This window comes from Cuculus canorus, chromosome 1, assembly GCF_017976375.1.
Source record: "Cuculus canorus isolate bCucCan1 chromosome 1, bCucCan1.pri, whole genome shotgun sequence".
Lineage (NCBI taxonomy): Eukaryota > Metazoa > Chordata > Aves > Cuculiformes > Cuculidae > Cuculus > Cuculus canorus.
In genome coordinates this window covers 136,862,765-136,883,398 of record NC_071401.1, presented here as the reverse complement: position 1 = coordinate 136,883,398, position 20,634 = coordinate 136,862,765, and the positions used below count along the sequence as shown (strand labels likewise).

Below are 20,634 nucleotides of genomic sequence, written 5' to 3'. Positions count from 1 at the left end.
AATTTTGAAACATGAAGAAAATTAGGTTTAATATTAAGTCTGGCTTCCAATAGGGGTGCTTAATTAGCAGTGTAATTTTTGTGATTTTTTTTTGCTTAAAGTTGTAGATAAACCTTGCTATAAACTACTCAGTAGATTTTGCTAGAAGAGCTTGTGATTGAGTGCTATGTATGCTTGCCTTTTTGCTTCCACCTAGAATCCAGGGCCATTACTTTCTGTAACCATTTCAGTGAGCTGCCATAGTTTTCAGTCTGTACTGTCACCTGATCCAAGCATGCGCCAAAAACCCACCGTTTCTGGCTACTGTCTGCTGAATCTGCTTTGCAAACCCTTAGTTCTTAAGCTTTTGCCTTAGCAAAAAAAAACAGGCACTCTTATGGAGTGTACTGGACACATGCCATCCTGCTTCCCTAACTCCTCTAATTGTTTATGTAAATCCTTAGCTTTACTAAACTTGTAATTGCTACGATGGCATCCCTGTGTGAAATTGTGTGGCTCATGTGTCAAAAGAGGCTGCTTGTGAAAATATTTGTCAGAAGAATACGAATGCTACACATTGCACTGCATTCAGTGTTTTGTATCAATTTATTATTGCAATGTCATGGTGTTTGATTTTAATTGTAGACTATCATTTTGTGTTTTAATATGCAAAGGTAAGTTGATGTTAACTGAATGTACAGTATTTATATATAAAGATACTGATTCGTATTTTTGACCACTTCCTGGAAGAAAAAAATATTGAATTAAATGTCTTAAGCAGAGGACTCAGTCTTCTTTATGAACACTCCTGCATGAGTTGTATAGAAATTTTTTAACTTGTGCATTGAGAATTTGTTGGATTTTTTGAAAGATGTTGGGACTGATCCTATCAACCCTGAAGTCAATGGCCTGAAAATTGTTCTTATATCTAGTAAGAATGAAAATGATCCATTATATTACTGTAGTTAATAGTTTTGTTAATTGCAATGTTGAAAAGATACTCAGAGTCAAGGGTTAAATGTTACTTTAGCAAGACAAAGTGTTGAGCAACCTCACAACAATACATGCTTTCCATTATGATAAGATGTTCTTGTAGATGTTAGGTGAGAAAGCTGTGTTAACTTTCTTAGGAACTTGTTCCTAAACTTCAATTTAAACTATACATTTTTGCGGAGTAAAGTTAAATGTTTGCATAGAGTTTGGGACCCGTCACTACTATTTCTGCCTTTTCTGTTCCCCTTAAACACATCTGTTCCCTTTTCAGCCTTTCATTCCGTTTCAGTTTTTACTGTGGCTACATACCTTTTCAGTGTCATATTCTTGTTTGTAATCTCATTCTTTATTCCACAGCACTCTCCCTATTCATCCCCAGTCACTTCACCTGTTGCTCACTTTCTACTCCTTCATCATGACTTCACATTTTCTTGCATTTTTTGTCATTGGTGACAAGTAGGAACAGTTTTTGCCAAATGGTACCTGAAGGTGTGAAGAGAGAAGTGATGATGATTTAGTAAAATTGGCTTTTTTATCTTTGTTTATATCTACAAAAAGTTTACTTTTTGCAGGTGTTTTTCTGTAAAGTACAAAAAGTTTTGTGGCTGTTCAGTCAATGTTTCTAGGCAGCTGGCTGTGATCAAGTCTAATTGAGTAAGAAATGTTCTGCATAGTCACTGAGCACTGAGCCACTTTTCCTACTAGTTATACTTTTCTGTTAGAGACAGAAACACACATTGATAAACAATCTTCTTGTCTGTGGTTGGGTGGAGAAGGAGGAATTGCTCCCATGATCCATGTCCATTTCACCATAAAGAGTTAGTGGTAGCATTTGCAGAACACACTTGTGGTCTCACATCTCCCATACAACTCTCCATTTTGTCAGATGCCATAGCCTTTGCCCTAAAACAATTTCCAAAGTTGCTCCATTCATGTACCATTACTGCCATTACTTAACAGCAGCAATCACAGCTTGTGTTCAGAGAGACATGTGCAAAAGAGAAGATGTTTGACCTCCCACTTTCCTTTGTTTACCACAAATGTCTCTGATAGCCAAGCTTGGGAACTCCAGACCCATGATGCCTTGCGTTATTTCTGCCTGATTCTCAGCTTTTGAAAGCTGAAAAGCGTGAGACCTTGATAGCTGGTGCTCCAACCATCTGATTCAGCATTACTGTATGTCACCTCAGGCATTTGATTTTCCCAGTCAGTGAAAGATTTTAAATAGTGTTTTCATGTTGAGAAGCAGTGAAATGCAATGCCTTGAGATACTATGATAATACATTGAAACCTACTGAAGGTGAACTCAGATATAATGGAACATGATTGATACGGTTCATGAAAATCCTTAATCTGTTATGTGTCATAATGTGTGTATTTTTTGTCTTGATTGCAGAGAACCTTCCTAAGAACTGTCACTGTAGGGTTTTTTTCCTGTTCAGTGTTCATTTCTTAAAATAAAAGTTGAATAAACTTCAGTCTGCACACACAAGGCTGCTGTTAGTCAGTACAGTGCTATGAGTTGCACAAGCATTAACATCTAAAGTTAGGTATAGTTGAATATACATTCATCTGTGTTCTGTTTTTAATTAGAAAATGATTATTACTTTATTTGAGAAAGCTGAAAGCCTAGTTCTAAATGAAAAGTTGAGGTAAATTCAAGAATGAATACATCTTGCTGTGCAATATTTTTAATTCAGTAAGTTTCAAAATGTGTGTATCTGCATCTTTCATTTTTGTTTGTCATGTTGTCAGAGAACCTAGTGTATGATATAGGGTTATCATACACTGTATTTATAGATATTCCTGATATTACAAAATTGGTTCCCAATGACTCAAGTTTTGACGTTAATAATTTAAATTATCATTCAGCAAGGAGATCTCAGTGGCTAGAAGTTTGTATCTGTGCAAAGTTCAGTTGATTTCAGGGAAATTGTATAAGAACCTGTGTACTCTGAACCCTTCATAACATCTGAATACCTATTGTTTATTATTGTTTCCCCCTTACTATATGTATCAACAATTAACATAGTTTTCAATTAAGTTCGTTGGTGTCGGTAAACCATTTTGAAAGAAAAAACAGTTGACAAACTCCAGTTGTAAATGACAGTACACATTGACTTTATATGTAAAAAGCTTACAAGACAGGAGCTTTAGTTGTGGAAAGCTAATTACTGAACAGTTAAAATAAAGGGATTGCATAAACTTATTCTACTAGCACTCTTTTTTGCATTATTAATGTATTCGAAGAAAGCAGGTAGGTTACATATGAACATTTAACCTCAAAGACAGTAAAGGTAGTTAGGTAAAGAATCAGTGGAGGAAGTGAAAAAGATGCCATTGTCAGGATACTGAAGCAAAAAAGCATCAACTAATAGTAGTCAACATACATCTTGTGCTTCTTCATGTTGTTAATGTAGTAGTTTCAAATACCTATAGCTTCTCAAGGTTAGAAGTGCTAAAACTGTGTGTTTGACTAGTCAGACAGAGAAGTGCTAAAACTGTGTGTTTGACTAGTCAGACAGTCTTGAATAAATATTTTTAAAATCCAGTTACCAGAACTGCTTGTAGTAGGAAAAATGATTCAGGTGATTTCAAAGATGTCAAGTGTATATGGAAGTCAAATATTACTTTATTACTACAAATAATGTTTCGTTACTACTTGTTTGTCAATATATATAGAGTATCTGTGATGCTTTCTTGAAAGTTACATGCTGCTCTCATGTTGTTGGAAATTGACAGTATGGCCTTCAAACAGGTAGAGATTGGAACATTATCTATGGTATTTTGGTATTTTCTGTCATATGGACAACAACAGGAACGCAGTAATTTGTCAGAACCTCTTCCCATGGGTGATAAACAAGAAAATTAATCAAAAAGTCCTGTTAGTGTTTGCTTGAAGTGTAATAGCTAGGAAATAAGTGTGCAGATACAAAAAAACACTTGAGTATGTAAAATTTGACTTTTCAGATTAATTGCATGAAGCTTTATGTTGACATAGTGCAGAATAGTGAACTCATTTATACTTTGTCTTTCAGATGAACCAGAGACACGAGATGCGTGGTGGGCAGAAATCAGACAAGAAATAAAATCCCATGCCAAGGCATTGGGTTGTCATGCTGTAGTGGGCTACAGTGAATCAACTAGCATTTGGTAAATCATGATGATGATTTGATTTTCAAAATGCCACAGCAAATTTATTTCATCTTCTGTGAATTAAAAATGACAGACTTTTTCAGTACAGTTCTTGGTACTGCCTAGTAGACCTACTTTGGAGAGATTTTTAAGAGTAACTTTCTGAGTTCAATATTGTGCTGCTTTTTTGTTAATGGGTTTGTGTTTTTGTTGAGGTTTTTTTTTTTCCAATGAACATTACCATGTTTATTTTTTAAAAAAAAACCACTCGAATGTGTTTGCTTTTGTAGTAAAAATATTGATTTATCTATGAAGTTTTCTAAACCTAATCTGTGTACATGCTTAAGACTATTCCTTAAATTTTATGTGTTGCAGTTTCTTTAATGGGTAACAACTGGCAGACCAGTACTTAGATGGAAAACTTCAAGCTTAGAGCACAAGTACTTTACGAAAAACGTATTAATTGTATGTTAAAGGAGAATATACTACCTGATAGATCTAGAATACTTTAGTTGTTAATGTTCTGTATTTCTTTCTGGAAAATGTGTGTCATTTTTATCTTTCAGTACTATGGTACTGTTGAATACACTAAAGTGCAGCTCTGCAGTAGTCTTTCTGAGATCAAATTCCTCAATGCTGCATTCTGTTCGGGCCAAAACTCCACTGTCTTACTGTATTCCCTTTGGCTGAGAAAATTCCAATCTTATGTATTTTGGTGACTTATAACAAACTTCGTGAGAGGCTTGGGGATTGGGAAAATAATTTGATCATCATGTTATTACTTTTCCTTCTCTCAGTCCCAACAAAGTTTGTGTCTTTTTCTATAACAGCTCTGGAAAGTAAACTATGAAGAGCTCCTCCTGGTACCAAGTGTGTCTGACTGGTACCGAACAGAAAAGTATTCTGGCTCCCTACTTGTTCTGAATTGCTTTAGGAAAGTAACTGAAGCAAACTTAGACATCTGAATTTCTTTTTTTCAAGTAGATTTTGCCTAAATACTTGAAAAAAAAAGCACTAAAGATTTGCTTTTTTAAAGAGAGAAGTTGGAAAAATAAGTTTCATTTTACTTTGCAATTGATAAGTTGAAGAAAGAAATACAGAGTTATACAGCGCTTTCATGAGCACACACCATCTGTTGGTAAAGTAGAAGATAACCAGAAATGATCAGTTTGAAAGCCACGGCATTGTTTGCTTCACATCTGTTGCTCTTTCACATTTATTGCTTCACTGCAGGTAAAAAACCACCACCAAGTATGTCGATCTTTCACAAAACTTGAAAACAGTTTTTAGAAGTCAAGGGCTTGTGGTAGTAGAGTAGGAAAACAGGAGAGCTTACTTTACAGGCAAGGCATGGTTTGTGTTCCTTATGCTGCCTTGTCTGGTTGTGTCCTGTCTTGCTTGGTATATTAAAGACCATATTTACCTCAGTATTGCAATGCGCAGGTTTACATCTCTGGGGAATGAACTTGCACAAAAAATGGAAGATTTATTCCTTTGGCTGTCAGTCTCCTGGTAAAAAGCATGACTATTTTGTAAATATTTTTCTACTGTAACTATGGGGAAAGAATATACAGTATATATAGGCAGTCAGTTATTGGGTTATTTCACGCTTCTGTTTTTCTTAAGGAATTTAATGCAGTAGTATTTGATCACTGATAAAATAGTGTAATTATTAGAGTTCTCATGCTTACTTGCCAGTTCAGCTTTATTCCATGCTTGAACAGGGTACAGAGCTACAGGCTCTGTCTATAAGTACTGGTCTGCCAGACAAGTTATATATGAAAAATTATTCTGGAAAGAGAAGGGACTAATAAAAAAAGGCACATGTATATTTCCAGAAAATGTGTGATAGCTTTTCTCTCTGCATTTTTTCTAATACAGTGTTTTAAGATGATAGAAATTTGTTTCTTGTTTAACAGTTTCAGAAATATTGAAGTCTCTGTGATCATGCTTTCCACTCCTGAGAGCTTTAACTGTGTTAAATGAGAAATCTGATCAGTTACCTAGCATGCTATATGTACCATTACTGTAGTTCTTCATAGTGAGATTTTACTGTTCTACTACTTTTTTATCCTCCAAGAGGAACGATTGTCAGTGTTATGTTGTAACTTTGTTTTGAGAGTGAATGTTGTAAGATGATGAGGTTCTCAACTTGTATTTTACTTTGGTAAAATTATGCCTTTTTTTTTTAATGTTTTTTTTGATTTTATTGCTTGCCTGGATTTCTTTACGTTATTAACCATAGTATTGAAAACCTTACTTAAAACCTTATTAGCCTTTGTGATGTTATAGCGTATTGCTTATAACATAGGACAAAGCTCCTGAGTCTTTCTAATCAATCTTTCTGTATCTCTTACTTTTGTAATGGTTTGAATACCTGAAGAGTGTTGTATCTGATATTTAAAGGATAAAATTGCTCAAATGCACAAAATTAGTAGTTACATAGAATTCATAGAGACTTTGTACCAGCCTTTTAATCTAATAGTTGTAAATATAAGTAGCACTACGTTGTAGGAATTCATTTTGTTGTAATTCTTTTCTCTTATAGTGAAGAGGTCTGTATTTTGTCCGCGTCTGGCACAGCAGCTGTACTGAACCCTAGGTTTCTTCAGGATGGCACCATGGAAGGCTGTTTGGAACAAAGGTTGTCATGGCAGCCTGACTTCTTTTCCATAGGGTCAGAGAAGGGAGAGGTTGATTTTTTTCCTCAGAGCCAAGATAGTTCTTCTCTATTAGGGTAGGTTACAGTGTTACAGTGCAGGATGCGGGACCAACCACTTTTCTGCTTTTCACTAACAACAACAACAACAGAAGTAATGGAACTCTGCACCAAATTAGATATTCTATTTTTTGTTTCTAACAGTCTGAATAAGGTAACACATTTGACTACTAACCACAGATCATAACTCAGTTTTTTCTTTGCTGCTCTTCAGGTATCTTTCTCAACTTTATATCATGCTACAAAAAAAAAAAAAAAAGATATACGATAAAGTACATAAGCTAAATGCTGCTATGGCTGTAATATATGTATATACACTCTCTCTATACTCTGTATAGCTTGGTTGTAAAACGAAGATGGTGCCAGGTTTTTACAGAAGATGTGTGCTTTAGTTGAAGTTTATGAACAAAATAAACTGAAGGAGAAACATGATGTTTCTCTTTGTTTCTGCTCTTGCAATAAAAATTGAAAAATGAGTATTGACAAACAGTTGATTTTTTTGGGAAAAAATTAGATTAATACATATTGGTAATTCGTAATGTGTTTATCAGGATAATCATCAGATATTTCAAGGGATTATTGTAGTCACAAGTAAGGCTATTTATTATAGCTTAGCACTTGCATTACTTTTTACATAATAACCCTGCCAACATAGTATTATTTATTATTCTTTTACTTTGTTAGCAGGAGGCTGTTGTCTTCTTGTGTAGATGGACTGCTGAAAACTGTAGCCAGAACAGAAATGTTTGTTTCAATATTCACTATATGATGGAGAGAAAGAAATGTCATTTTCATAATAGGAATTAAATTGCATTTTAATGAAACTGTATATTTCGGTGTTACTGAGAGTCTTGGCATAGATCAGAAATGCCAAAGGAAGGTAAAACAAATAAACAGACAAAGCCCATGTTTGAGACAAAATATGTTTGCCGAAGTCCTTGATAACTAATATTCCAAACCTGTCAGATTAGCTTAAACATCTTTTTAAAATTTGCTGAGAAGAACTGTCTGTGTGAAACAGAATAAATTTGTAGTGATGCAGTTAGCCTGTGCTGTCCTGGTTCATATTCTTATAGTGGTCATTCCTGGATATTTCTCGTGGGGGAGAGGGCCTAAGTGTTCTAAGAGAATAACAAGTTTTACCTAATATCTTAGGAAATAACCTTGCTATTCTTCTTGCAATATTCATATATATTGTTCTGCTTCTCAGTAAGACGTTTTGGGTTTTTGTTTAAGTTCTGCTCATTAAGTTTGTGTAGGTGTTTGGACATAATCCATGTAAAAGAGATTGTATTTGGTAGAGCACATTCTCTGTGCTACTGTTGTACAATGGATTACATTTGGAAATCGTAATGCCTAAAGCCAATGCAGTAATGTTTTAGGTTTATATAAGTTGTTGGTCATTGTATGTGCTTTTTTTGATCCTTGCATAAAAAATTTCAATGCAAGTTTAATTTATAGCATTTTAGCTAGTAATATGCAGCCTAATTTTATTCTTCTAACTCATAAAATGTAATACTTGACACATTGGTGTAATGAAGCAGAGTATAGCTGCAGTGTATGATTTAAGTGGATATCTGTAGGTGTTTATGCATGTGCATGTATTGATTGTTGTTGATAAGATGGTGATAAGATGTTTTAAGTATCTTCTCGATAATGTATTTTTAGGATTGAAGAAGCTTCACCACCAGGTTGTGGATTTTGCCATATACCATATGATGAATTGAACATGCCATTCCCTGCTCACCTCACTTATTGTTACAACTGCAGGAAGCAAAAAGTTCCCGATGTTCTTTTCACCACAATTGATCTTCCAGTAGAGGCAATAGTTATTGGGAAGGGATGTCTAATTCAAGCCAGGTATCTATAAAAATGTATTCTTAGGAAAGTTTTTTACTTCTTTGAAAGAATTTCTGTTGCAAAAATCCAGTATGTCATCAAACCTTAATTTTTATGTTGAATTGCTAGGAGTTAATGACAGCGTATTAGATGACAACCACCTCCTCCCATGTCGTATGTCAAGTCTGTTGATGGACATCTAGTAATTTGTCCGTGTTAATGGACATTTGATAAATGTTCTGCTTGTTTGGGTTTTTTATGCCTATGGTAATTACCGTATTTTGTTTGCCTTGATGTAAGGGTTTTTATGGTTTAACTTTCTGTTTGAGACTGCTAATATGGTCAGATACAGCTGCTGCACTGGAAATTCAATAAACCTTTTAAGTCAGTTGTGTTAACAGAGTCTACAGTGAGACTTGTCCTGTTTAACATCTTAATGATGTCGAGGGGATAATGGACTGTATTCTTTTCCAAGTTTGCCACAATTAGTGGGACCAAACAATATGATACTTGTGCAGTTTTGTCCTCCCCTAAGCTGTAAGACAGACATCAAAAAACTAGTTCAGTGGAGGCCTACAGGGCTGGTTCGGGGTAGGTGGGGAGGAGCACCAGCTGTATGAAGAGAAGCTGCAAGCGCTGGACTTGTTCAGTCTGGAGAGAGGAAGGATTCAGGGGGACCTAGTATCAGCCTGCCTGTGCGGGAGCATTGTAGCCAGGGTTTTCAAGGTGTTGCATAGTGGGAGAGTGAAAGACAACAAGCATTAAGTTGAAGCAAGAAAAGAGTGGATATAAGGAAAAACTACTTACCCATGAGGACAATTTGGCAGTGCAGCAGATTGCCTAGGAGGTTTGCAGCAAGGGAAATGGGTGTTTGCGTTTGGGGTCTTACTAGAAGAAAAGCTGAAAATACAGATAAGACATTCTCAAGGACTTCTTGTAAAGACCTGACGTCTTATTTCACAGTTGCAGCAGTCTAGAGGAATACACCTCGTCAATTCTGAGTCTCACTTGCAAAGGGCTGAAGTAACTGTCCCTTGAAATAATCTATTGGTGGTTAACAAACACCAGACAACTTGCAATAACAAAAAAGTTGTGTTTTTCTTCAGTATTTGGGTTGACAAAAGTGAGCAGGGCAAGTTTTTAAAGTTGCTGCTCTGATAGTAGCGTTAATATATTTAGCCAAACATCTAATAGATGTTATCTGGAACCTGTAGAAAACTTATTTACATTGCATAGTTATTTGGTGCTGTCAGACTACTATGACAAAAACCCCGAGTGTGGCACTTTGTTTGGAAGGCAAAGACTGATAGCTGTTCTTAAGCATGTTTTAAAACTGAAGGTTGCTGAAGGTTATTTATTGTTCTGTTTCATAAGCTTTTTATGTTACCTGGTTTTGTTGTTTATCAGTTTCCTGTAAAAGATGAAATTAGGTTCTTACTTATTGAGACTCACTGCATGCCTCCATCTTCCTGACGAGAATTTTAGTTTTTCCATGGTAAAATACATTAAAAGAAAATCGTATACAATGAGGAAAAAATACAAAAATACCCTGTTATAACTTTGTGTCTTAAATGGTCCATTAAAACTTTTTATCTGCTGATGTCTCTGTACTGTTTCATGTTGTCAGATTATGCCGTCTAAAGAAGAAAGCTCAAGCTGAAGCAAATGCCACGTCTATCAGTAATCTCTTGCCATTTATGGAATATGAAGTGCATACCCAACTGATGAATAAACTTAAGCTGAGAGGAATGAATGCTTTGTTTGGGCTTAGAATTCAGATCACTGTGGGTGAAAATATGCTAATGGGATTGGCAGTAAGTATAGTTTTTATCTTGTGATTCTTTTGCTTTCTTGCAGTATTTTTCCAGGGCACAAAGACATACAAATGTTGTGGAATTCAGAGTAACCACAGATATTAAAGTGTCATTTTAAGAATAAATGAAATGATGGAAAGGAACAAGGTGTCTAATTTTTGACAGGTCAGGCCAGACTGTCTTTCAGCACCAGAAAAAGAAGACCCTTGAAACTCTGTTACAGAGGACAAGCTTATTAGAACGAGCAAGAGGGGGAAAGAAACTTTAGATGGTTTAATGGCATAAATTATTGAAATATTATTGTATTCTTTATTGGTCCTGTCAAAGACATCCCTGTTCCTCAAGTTGCATTGCAATTCCATGACAGATAATCTCAATTATAGCTCTTTTGGCTAGTTGCCAACAAGCGAAATGTCTGTTGCATCTTCTTTGATGCCACTGAAGAAATAAATGATAGATTGGAAGTATCTTGGAGATAGCTAAGAAGCGTTCATTAACAGTATTTTCAAACCTCATTCTGTCATGTGAGGTTAGAATAGAGAAATAGGTTGCTTCTTCCTGCATCAGTGTAAGAGGATGCTTGGGTAATACTGACTGACTTGCTGTGTTCTTTTATCTGAATTGGTGATCTGTTTTCTGTAAATAGAAATGGGATTGTCACAACTTCAGTGACAATGGTTTGGCCAAATTTTAAATCCTTGAAACCACCACTTGCCTGTGCAAAATGTACTAGAGCAGAAGTACACAGAGTAGTGCTTTTTTATAATCAGTGAACAACAGAGAACTCAGTTTATTATGTGAAGAGATGCTGTAATGTGCATGTCACAATGCTGTCCCTTATAGCATAAGCATTGTGAAAAACTTATGTGAAAATACTAGAAGTATATGCTTGTGTCATTGTCATTTTTCTTAATGACTTTTTAAAAGTCTGCAACAGGTGTGTATCTAGCAGCTTTGCCAACACCTGGTGGTATTCAGATTGCTGGGAAGACTCCGAATGATGGCACCTATGAGCAGCATATATCTCACATGCAAAAGAAAATAAATGATACAATAGCAAAAAACAAGGAACTCTATGAGATTAATCCTCCAGTAAGTAAAGCTTTTATATTCTTAAAAATAAAGCATTCTGAGTCAAACAGATACATGCCATGTATATCCATGAATTCTTACTGACTGAATTATTCAGAATGTAAGTTGTTTTCTAGAAGAGTTGTAAGGTCTTTTCACTATTTTTTTGGTAACCTACTGGAATTTTCATTTCTGTTAACACACATTCAAATAAGTTTGTAAGTATTTAGATTTATTTCTTAGTAAAATTATTTTTGGAATGTTCTGGTTATTGAACTCTTAACATATTGCTTATAATTGAAGTTATTTGTAGGCTACATAGAAGAATGATTAATTTTTCTGTCCTTTTTAGGAGCTGCCTGAAGAAATCATTGGGTCTCCCATTCCAGAGCCAAGGCAACGTTCCAGATTATTAAGATCTCAGTCGGAAAGCTCTGATGAAGTTACAGAGCTAGACCTTTCACATGGGAAAAAGGATGCTTTTGTCTTGGAGGTGATAAATGTTTTCAGTACTCATCTTCTTCCCTTTGTTTTTTCTGAAATATATTTTTGAAAAATGGATAAAAGTTTTCTTACTCATCTCTAAAGACCGTTCTTGAATAGTATATAATTTTTCCATTTTATATCAGTAGAAAATGTTAAATGTTGGATTTTACATTGTTTCTCTTATTCTTTTTACATAAAGCATAACTATATTATGCTGGGGATAATATTGGAAAAGATTCCCCTCCTATTCATGAACATGTAGCAATATCTAGAATAACTAAGAGCTGTAAGAAATGCCCTTCTGCATACTTCAGGCAGCAGTCATGACTCATCCAAAACTTAGATGTTTGGTTTTTTTTAACATAGATTCTCTGTCATTACACCACATTTAGCTAAGAAAAATCTTTTCCCATTTTGTAGCTCTTATTCTTATAGTTGGATATTTAGAATTATTTGTTTCTGAAACTGGTAGTAGTGAATATGTTCAAAAACCACATGTCAAGAGAGCATGTAAAAGACTTGCTTTACTGAATTTCAGCTGCTGCTTTCAGAGTTCAAGAATATAAAACTTCGGAGAATATCTTTCATTTCTTTCTACAACTAGAAACAAGAACAACATCCTCAGATAAAGAACATAGAGATTTCTTTTACCTCTCTACTCACTAAATTCAAAGATGTGATTTTAACATTGTACAGTTATGAAGGAAATGATCCAGGTTCTAAAGAAGGCTAGAGTTTTGATCATCTTCTTGTAGATACTGATATTACAAATACCTGTCTTAGACTAAGAAAAAGACAACAATTGAATGAAATTTCAGCCTGTAATTGCAGCGTAAGGTACATTCAAGACTTTCCTTTATGTTTATCTGTGCAAATCACTGTCTTGATAAAAAAATAATCTGGAAGAAAGCTGGGAGATAGGGAGAACAAGAGAGCACTGTAACAGCAATTCATTTGAAAACAGAGGTAGGAAACGAGAGTGAAAAAATACCAGGTTGGGAGAGGTTAGAATAATAAATTGAGATTAGTGAGTGTTTCTGCGTTTTGAATAAATCAAAAGTTAGGATAGATATTCTCTTGAGGCAGTGTATTGAAATGAGTGAGCCAGTGAGAACATACTTTGAAAAATGCAAAAAGGGCTCAATGCCTTTGTAAAAAAAATAGAGGATTGTGTAAGGCATTAAACACCCTCCCACCCTCCAAAACCTTAGGAGTGTTGTATTGCAAGAGACCCTTTGGATAGGTTAGGAAAAATACTGGAAAAAAAATGTTAAGCCCGGCCTCCGTTTCACTTTCAAAAAGGTGACAGCCTTTTGGCAGTTCAAGGCAGAGAGTGGTAATAGAATCTTGGTATACTTCTTCTGTCCAGTTGCTTCATAAAGAAGCTTGGTATGTTATAAGCAAAGATCAGTGGTTAAGAACTGCATCGTGTACTGCAAGCTGAGTTCAGCTCTTATTTTACAGTTCTGGAAAATTCTTCCTTCTAAACTGTAAACTGTACTATGTGTACTTGGAGAGATAAGAGATCTCCATGCGGAAGGGAGAAATCTAAGTACATCGTAATGTACTATAGAGTCCATTATAAATGGTGCTAAAGTTAGCAAGAAAAGTAAGATTTGAATGTAAGGACTCTTGTTTACTGGTTTACGTTATGTTGATCCTAGAATATGTGTCCCTGTGTTTCGGTAGTTCAATCTCTATTTATAGACGAGAGGACTTTTCATCTACAGAACCACTCACTACTCCCTCTTTTAAGAGAGTGGATATCAGAAACAATGCTCCGGGAGCTTTAGTGAAGCTCCTCACTGTCCTTTGAAGAGTAAGATCAGTGTTCACTAAGAATATGTTTGAGAAAGTGATAAATTGTTGTCTATGCCGAGGAAATGCTATGATATGCTGGGATGGCAATTATGAGGGGTAAGGCTCAGTTTCTTTCGGGGGTATTGGGGTGGGTGTAGAAAGACTCCTCTTACTTTGAGAGAGGTGAGAAAGAAAAGCAGTACCTGGCAGAGGACTTTTAATACAGGAATTAAAACATAAACAATTTCCAAAAAACTTGATAAGAAAATGTTGGAAGTTAGAGGTAAACTTGGATCTCTTGCGGACCAGAAAGTCAGAAGAAGCCTAGAGACACGTGACACAGAAATAATTACAGAAGGTACCAGAGCAGATAAGCTCTCAGTTTGATCTAGAAAATGGAAGCCTTTAAAAATTGTATAGGGTAGACATTATTTGGATTGGAAAAATGAATAATCCCCAAATTTACCTTTTCCTCTTTGATTTTCTGCTGTTCATACTAAACAAGGTTTTTATAAAGTCTTGGAAAGATTTTTATGCGTCCTTGGAACAGGCAGAGAATGATCACATCAGTATAATACAGAGCTTATGAGAGCTCTAGTAAGCCAAAGATCCTTAGCTGGAAAAAACTGTGAGTTGTATGGAACCTTGTTCAGTATTTTAAATTGTTTTTAAAATTATGTTCTTATTATTCTAGTCTTATCTGCTGCAGTTTTTGTATGTTCTGTGCACATTGCTTTATTTGTAATATAATTTAATTAAGAATATCACAGGCTGCTAATTAAGATTCAGAGGTCTGATTGACTGGAATCCTTTTTTGAAATCTCAGCTGCCAGATACAGGTCACTTGATGACAAAGCTTTTACATGTTTCTGAGACTTCTGACTGGAACATAAACACGGTTTTTATCAATTATTCTCTCTTCCAGATAGATGATACAGATGCAATGGAGGACGTACATTCTTTACTGACAGATGTTCCACCACCTTCTGGTACAGTTCAAAACATATTTTTCTAATATATACTGTAGGCAAAATAAAAATATTTTTATTTTAAAAAAAAGAAGTTCAAGCATAACAATGAAAATAAAAGTATTTAGCTTACCAGATGTACCTGTGAAAAACAGGTCATTAAGCCTTTTATGGAGATTCCTTATTGAAAACTGAAGTAAGCACAGTATTTCTTTGGCAGGGTCAGTGAAAGTAAAAGTAGGGAGAGCAAAATACAAGTATTTGTAGCTGTATAATGCAGTGTGTAAGTATTGTATTCCGAGAATGTTATTTAAAGCGTTATTTGCCCTTCCAGTGCTCTTGTTCAACAAGTGCAGTTGTATTTTTCTTGCTTTGTGATTGTGCCATACTGTCAATTCAAGTCTTTGGGTTTGCTGCATTTGTAGCCTTTGCCGCACAGTAATGCGAGGTCCAAAATCATTTGGAATTCTTAAATCACCTACGGAATTTTCATCCAAGTCAGTACTGGTCATTTTCTGTAGATGGTGGTAAGGTCAATTAATAGAACTAGAGTAGCTTCTAATTTCTTCAGTGTTCTTATAGATGTATTTCTAGAAAGTGTTGCAACTTGAGAACATAAAACATAAAAGATTAAAGTGAATAATTTTCAAAAGTCAATCTTTAGGCTTGGTGTTGGTGTCATTTTACTTCATAGTGTGAACATGAATGTTAGGGCTGCATTGCTGGCAAAAGAGCTTTGTGAGGTGTCCATTTAGTTGTCTGCATTTAAAAATCATTTAAGAACCCAGCATAGAGGGAGCTGTAAGAGGGAGCTGTACTGAATCACTAACTGGCTACTTGCTGATAGGGATCAGACAAGAATGCGTGTTGCATTAATGTAACAACAAAGAAAGAAAAGATCCCACAGAACAGCATGCTAGCAGTTCGTAGTTCAGCAGCATCCTGACAGAAAGCTACTATCTTTGTAAATAATAGCCTCTCTCAAATTTTTCTGTGCATTTGGCTCTTAGCACGTTGAGCCTGCATGTGCCTTCAGTGTTTGCACAGCTTTGCATCAGGATCTGTACCTGGGTAAGATCTAGCTTCTTAGGCTTGGATGGTATCAGCCTCTTTTTTCTTTCTTGTATTGGGAAGAACAGTGAATCGTCACTTTACATCAGTCTTACGCTGTTTGTGGTTGTACAGCTATCTGTCATTCTCCTCAGAACTCCTGAATCTGGACAAGGGGCTAATGCACTTATCCATTATAGGGAAGTTGCTTTGTACATGTTGTTCTCTTTGTCCTCCCTCTCTTTGAGAGTTTCCCCATATTTCTTCTTAGCACATATCTGCTCCCTTCCTAGTAATTTGTGTGAGTGTTTTTCTGTCTTATTATTGCCACCAAATCTTTTATTCCTCATCAATTATCCATTGTTAGGTCCTGCTGAAGTTGATTTTACTACGCTCAAATAAACCCATCAGCAGTCACCTCATTTTATCCTCTTTTGTAGATAAATTAGGTTTATGTTTGAAGCATACAGTGCTGAGCTACAGATGTCTCCACTGTAAAAATTGAGCCTTTATTTTGACCCTTTCTTTGCGGTGTTATAGTAATTCTGTTTCTTTCAATGGTACTCTGTTCTATCCTTCAGGGTATTTGTTTCTTGAAGAGTCCCTGGTGAAGGATCTTATCAGATGCTTTTTGATGTCTGAAATAGACTGTATGAGTCAGATGCCTTTTGTCTATGTGCTTGTTGACAGCTTGTGAGCCATAACTGTTACCGAGAAAAGTGGTATCAGCTCCTCTGCAGTGTCTTGTTTTTCCATCTGGCTGTGAATTCCATTTTCTGGAATAGCTTCTGCCAGCCAGTGATATAGATATCTGTAGTAGGCAAATGAGTAGGTCCCGGTCACTAGAAGTACCTCACTACCTGAAGAGGAAATAATCCTCTCCTCTGATCGTGGTGTAATTCTGAGTTAGCGTTCAATGCTGATTAGTCAGCTATTTCATCTTTTGCCTTTCCTGTTGTGTATGTGAATCCTTATTTTTCGTTTGCCTGTCTGCTCAATATATCCTCCAGCACTTTTGTTTAAGACAATCTCTGAAGGAAAATGAACAAGGGACTGATTTTCCACTATTGTGGAAATCTCCAGTACCATGGTGAATATTGATGTAAAATAAAAAAAAAGGAATGTTTTCTGCTATGATGTTACCATCTCTGCATATTCTTTCTATATCTTACTTGACCTTTTAATGAGATTTCTGCTTTTGGTGTTCTGAAAGAAAATCTATTAATATTTATACCTTATGCAAGCTCCTACACATTTTCTTTACTAACTTATTTTGTGCATTTACATAGGCCCTACCAGATTGTTCTCTTTTGTGCTCATTTAGCTATATCTTTGGTGTGTTGACTTTGCCTATTTGCTGTTTATATCTTTTCTTACCCTGCTGCTTATTCATTGTACTTACTTTCTTTTTTTTTGTCTTTTCAAGTCTCTATTAGTAAGTGCTACTATATATTTGCACTCAATCTCCTGGTAATATGTTTAAAGTGTTCCTATATTGTCTGTCAAAGGTTAGCTTTTTGGCTTTTTCTTTCACACCTTTTTAATGTTTCCTCATTTGTATGTAATTTTTCTATTGGAAACTAGGCAGAGCAGTAGTGGAATTTTCGTACAAGAATGTGTATCTTGATCAGAGCTAAAAAGCTTCTTTGAACACTTCTCTCTGCTCAGGACCATCTAGTCAGGATTTTCTTGTTTTGTGGGTTCCACAAGGAGCAGTTCCAGGAAGCAAAGCAGTCAGGGAGCCTTCTCACCAGTTAGTCTTGGCATCAGATGACATGAGTTACCCAGCCTCCATGGGGAGCAACTGTCACTGTTGCATTTCATGCCATTACAGCCTCTCTCGGGTTGCTTAACATGATGGCGTTTCTGGCCTTGCTTTTTGGCGGCTGAAGAAATATTCAAAATAAGAGTTCTGTTGTGATTTAGTGTTTTAGAAGTGGTGAGTTCCATCTTTCTTACCCTTGTTTTTTCACTGCAGTGTGACTAATGGAATGGATGTGTTTCTTTTGCATGTTGTATTGCATTCTTCAGATGCTATGTTTGGTTTTTGCATATTGGTTTTATTTGTGATATATTATTCAGTATTCAAAAACACGAGTGAAAATACTTGCAAACCATCAAGTAAAGTCATGTATGTTTCTTTGAAAGTATTTTCATATTTCAGTGCGCAACATAGATTTTCACAGATATCTTCTTTTCAGGTTTTTACAGTTGCAACACAGAAATTATGCCTGGTATAAATAACTGGACACCGGAAATTCAAGTAAGCTTATTCAAAGAAAAAAAAAACCAAACTTTTTTTCCAAATTCTGTTGACATATGTTGAAATATGTGGTAGCAATTTAAATATGTATTAGACATCATTAATTTTGAAAGATAAGTTAAAAAGATACTCTTGTGTTAAGAAAAAAGTAGTATGTCGGTAACAAAACTTAAGGTGTGAGAGCCTGTTTGTGGTTTTTTCAGTACTGTTATGTAACAGAGAAGCTGGAACACGAGTAGAAGAAAATAATTACAGTAAATATGAACTTTAAAGTTTGGGCATTATTAAGAGCTTGGCTAGATTTTGAAGCCTCTTAAAAGAAACAAAATCTTGACTATTACTTAGTGTGAGATACTGAATATAATAACATTAATAGGTTCAGATAGGTAAGAATTATATCAAGCAAATCTGGTGAGCAGAGAAAAATTCCATTTACAATTAAATTTAAACATCTAGATGATATCTGTACAATACAATTCGGTCTGAGAGAGCTAGAACATATCTAAGTGAGCTTTTGCACCTAATTGGCACAATGCAAGATTGTGCTTTTCAAGGCTCAAACTTGAAAAGGATATGACTGCACAAGCAGCATACTCAGGTTTGATGGAATGCCTGTGTATCTGTATATATGATTCTGTTATTGTCTCTATTATTGTATGTAATTAACCTATAATATTCAACAGCAGTTAACAAAATGTGTAGCAAGTAGAATGACTCCTTTATGAAGCAAGTAAAAACAGTGTTTCATATCTTGCTTAATGATTTGTTTCATGTATTCATACACGACTTCAAGTTTGCAGAAAACATGCCTTTTGTTCATAAAATTTCATTAGCAGTAAGCACTTTACTTGACTTAATTACTTGACTTACTTTACTTGACTTAAATTTTTTTCCTTTTCTTTCCATCCCTAGCCCTCCCCCTGTCCCACCCCTTACCATTTTAGGCTTTATTTGCCTTCATTCTTAATTTATTTGTTTTTCATATAATGTATAGGCATATATTGGGAAAAAATAAGTGTGTTTGTTTCTAATGCAGATGTTCACAGCTGTAAGAGTATCCAGATTAAGCAACATTAACCTAACAAATCAAACACTTAATAAGAACTTTAATGATCTCTGTGAGAATCTGTTGAAGGTAAGAATCACATTTCAAACATTTTTTTTTTTAATTGTTTGTATGGGAGCAAAGTAAACTCAGGCTATACTGAAAGTAACATTTTATTATTACTTTTCAGAATTTGACTGCAAAGTGTCAGAATTAGTTTATAAGCTGCTCTAAAGATAGATTCAGCCTCCTTAGTATATTAAGGATTTCCAAAGCTTTTTGAATTGGAATGAGTCCTTGGTTTGGTAGTGTTCTATAGAAACAGGAGTATAAAGACAGCCACACAGTGGATACCATTGTATCCTGACTTTTCACACCTGTAATTCTTCTTCAAGAAAGAATTGATATGATTGGATGATTTCTACTGTGAAGAGAGTTTTGATCTTTAATTTCTCTGAAATAAACCATACATTTTTTAAAGTAACACAAATAATATCTTGTCATCAACAGAGCTTGTATTTTAAACTACGGTCTATGGTTCCGTGCTGCCTTTGTCATGTAAATTTTACGGTTGCTCTACCAGAGGATGAAATAGTTCAGGTAAGTAAACGGCTTCTTTTGATTTTCAGCATGTAGGCATGCCAGGTTTGGCCTTTAATTAACATTTGTTGCTCAGATTAAACAATGCTAGGATTTTTTTTTTATTAGTCTGGTGAATTATGAAGTAAAACTTAACGCCATAATCTCTGGAGTAGAAAAAGGATTACTTAGAGTTCATCAGTTTTGAGAGTCGTGGGACAACATGGCATTACATGAGCACAATGCATCTTAATAGTGTTTACCTTTTTAGTTAGGTAAGAAAAGAAAAGCCCTGACTAGATATCCATTGAAAGGTGTTACCCCATACACTAGAAGAATGAGACGCACTAGTTTTCTAGTATGCTGTCATTACATTTGTCTGGTTTTTTTCCTCTCAGTTTCAGAATTGTGTAATATACTTGATTATTTTTAAATATAATGTTTTCTTTAGAAACATCGCGTCATTCTTGTGATCAATTAAACATCACTCTTGTTCTCTTACAAATCCAGTGCAAATGAGTTTTTAGGATTCTTCTTTTATGTTAGTTCACTAAGAAAGAAGGAAAGAGATGATGAACAAAATCTTAAATGTGGGACGAATGCTATCGGGTGTATGTTCTAACAGTGAACCTTAGTATTACCTTTCATGTTCTGCTGTGAAGGGTTTTTAATACATCTACTTAAATGATTTTTTTTTTTCTCTGATATTTTTCTATGGAAAAAGCTGTCTTCTTTTCAAAATTACTTTTGCAGATCGCAGGAGACATTTAAGTTACCTAATATGCCATATATTTCTGATTTGCAGATTGCAGTCACAGCTGTTGCAATTACATTTGACAAAAACCAAGCGTTACAAGCCAACAAAGCTCCTACAGAAAAATCACAGCAAAGAG

At 35.2% G+C, this 20,634-nt stretch overlaps 1 protein-coding gene across 24 annotated transcripts in view; it reads left to right on the top strand.

The window, feature by feature from the left end:
* Nucleotides 1-20,634, top strand: part of C2CD5 (C2 calcium dependent domain containing 5) — a 63,532-nt gene that overhangs the window by 33,545 nt on the left and 9,353 nt on the right. For 12 of the 24 annotated variants that reach the window (XR_008451813.1, XM_054077312.1, XM_054077327.1 and 9 more), the window contains 11 exons: nt 4,011-4,125; nt 6,656-6,844; nt 8,495-8,686; nt 10,293-10,479; nt 11,407-11,571; nt 11,903-12,043; nt 14,762-14,825; nt 18,056-18,117; nt 19,154-19,252; nt 19,673-19,762; nt 20,547-20,634. Coding sequence is in view for 23 of the 24 variants with exons in the window: in XM_054077312.1 (XP_053933287.1) it covers nt 4,011-4,125; nt 6,656-6,844; nt 8,495-8,686; nt 10,293-10,479; nt 11,407-11,571; nt 11,903-12,043; nt 14,762-14,825; nt 18,056-18,117; nt 19,154-19,252; nt 19,673-19,762; nt 20,547-20,634 (1,392 nt within the window). In the remaining variant the exon portion in view is untranslated. The remainder of the gene's footprint in view (nt 1-4,010; nt 4,126-6,655; nt 6,845-8,494; nt 8,687-10,292; nt 10,480-11,406; nt 11,572-11,902; nt 12,044-14,761; nt 14,826-18,055; nt 18,118-19,153; nt 19,253-19,672; nt 19,763-20,546) is intronic. The other 12 variants (XM_054077192.1, XM_054077256.1, XM_054077248.1 and 9 more) reach the window with 2 other exon arrangements.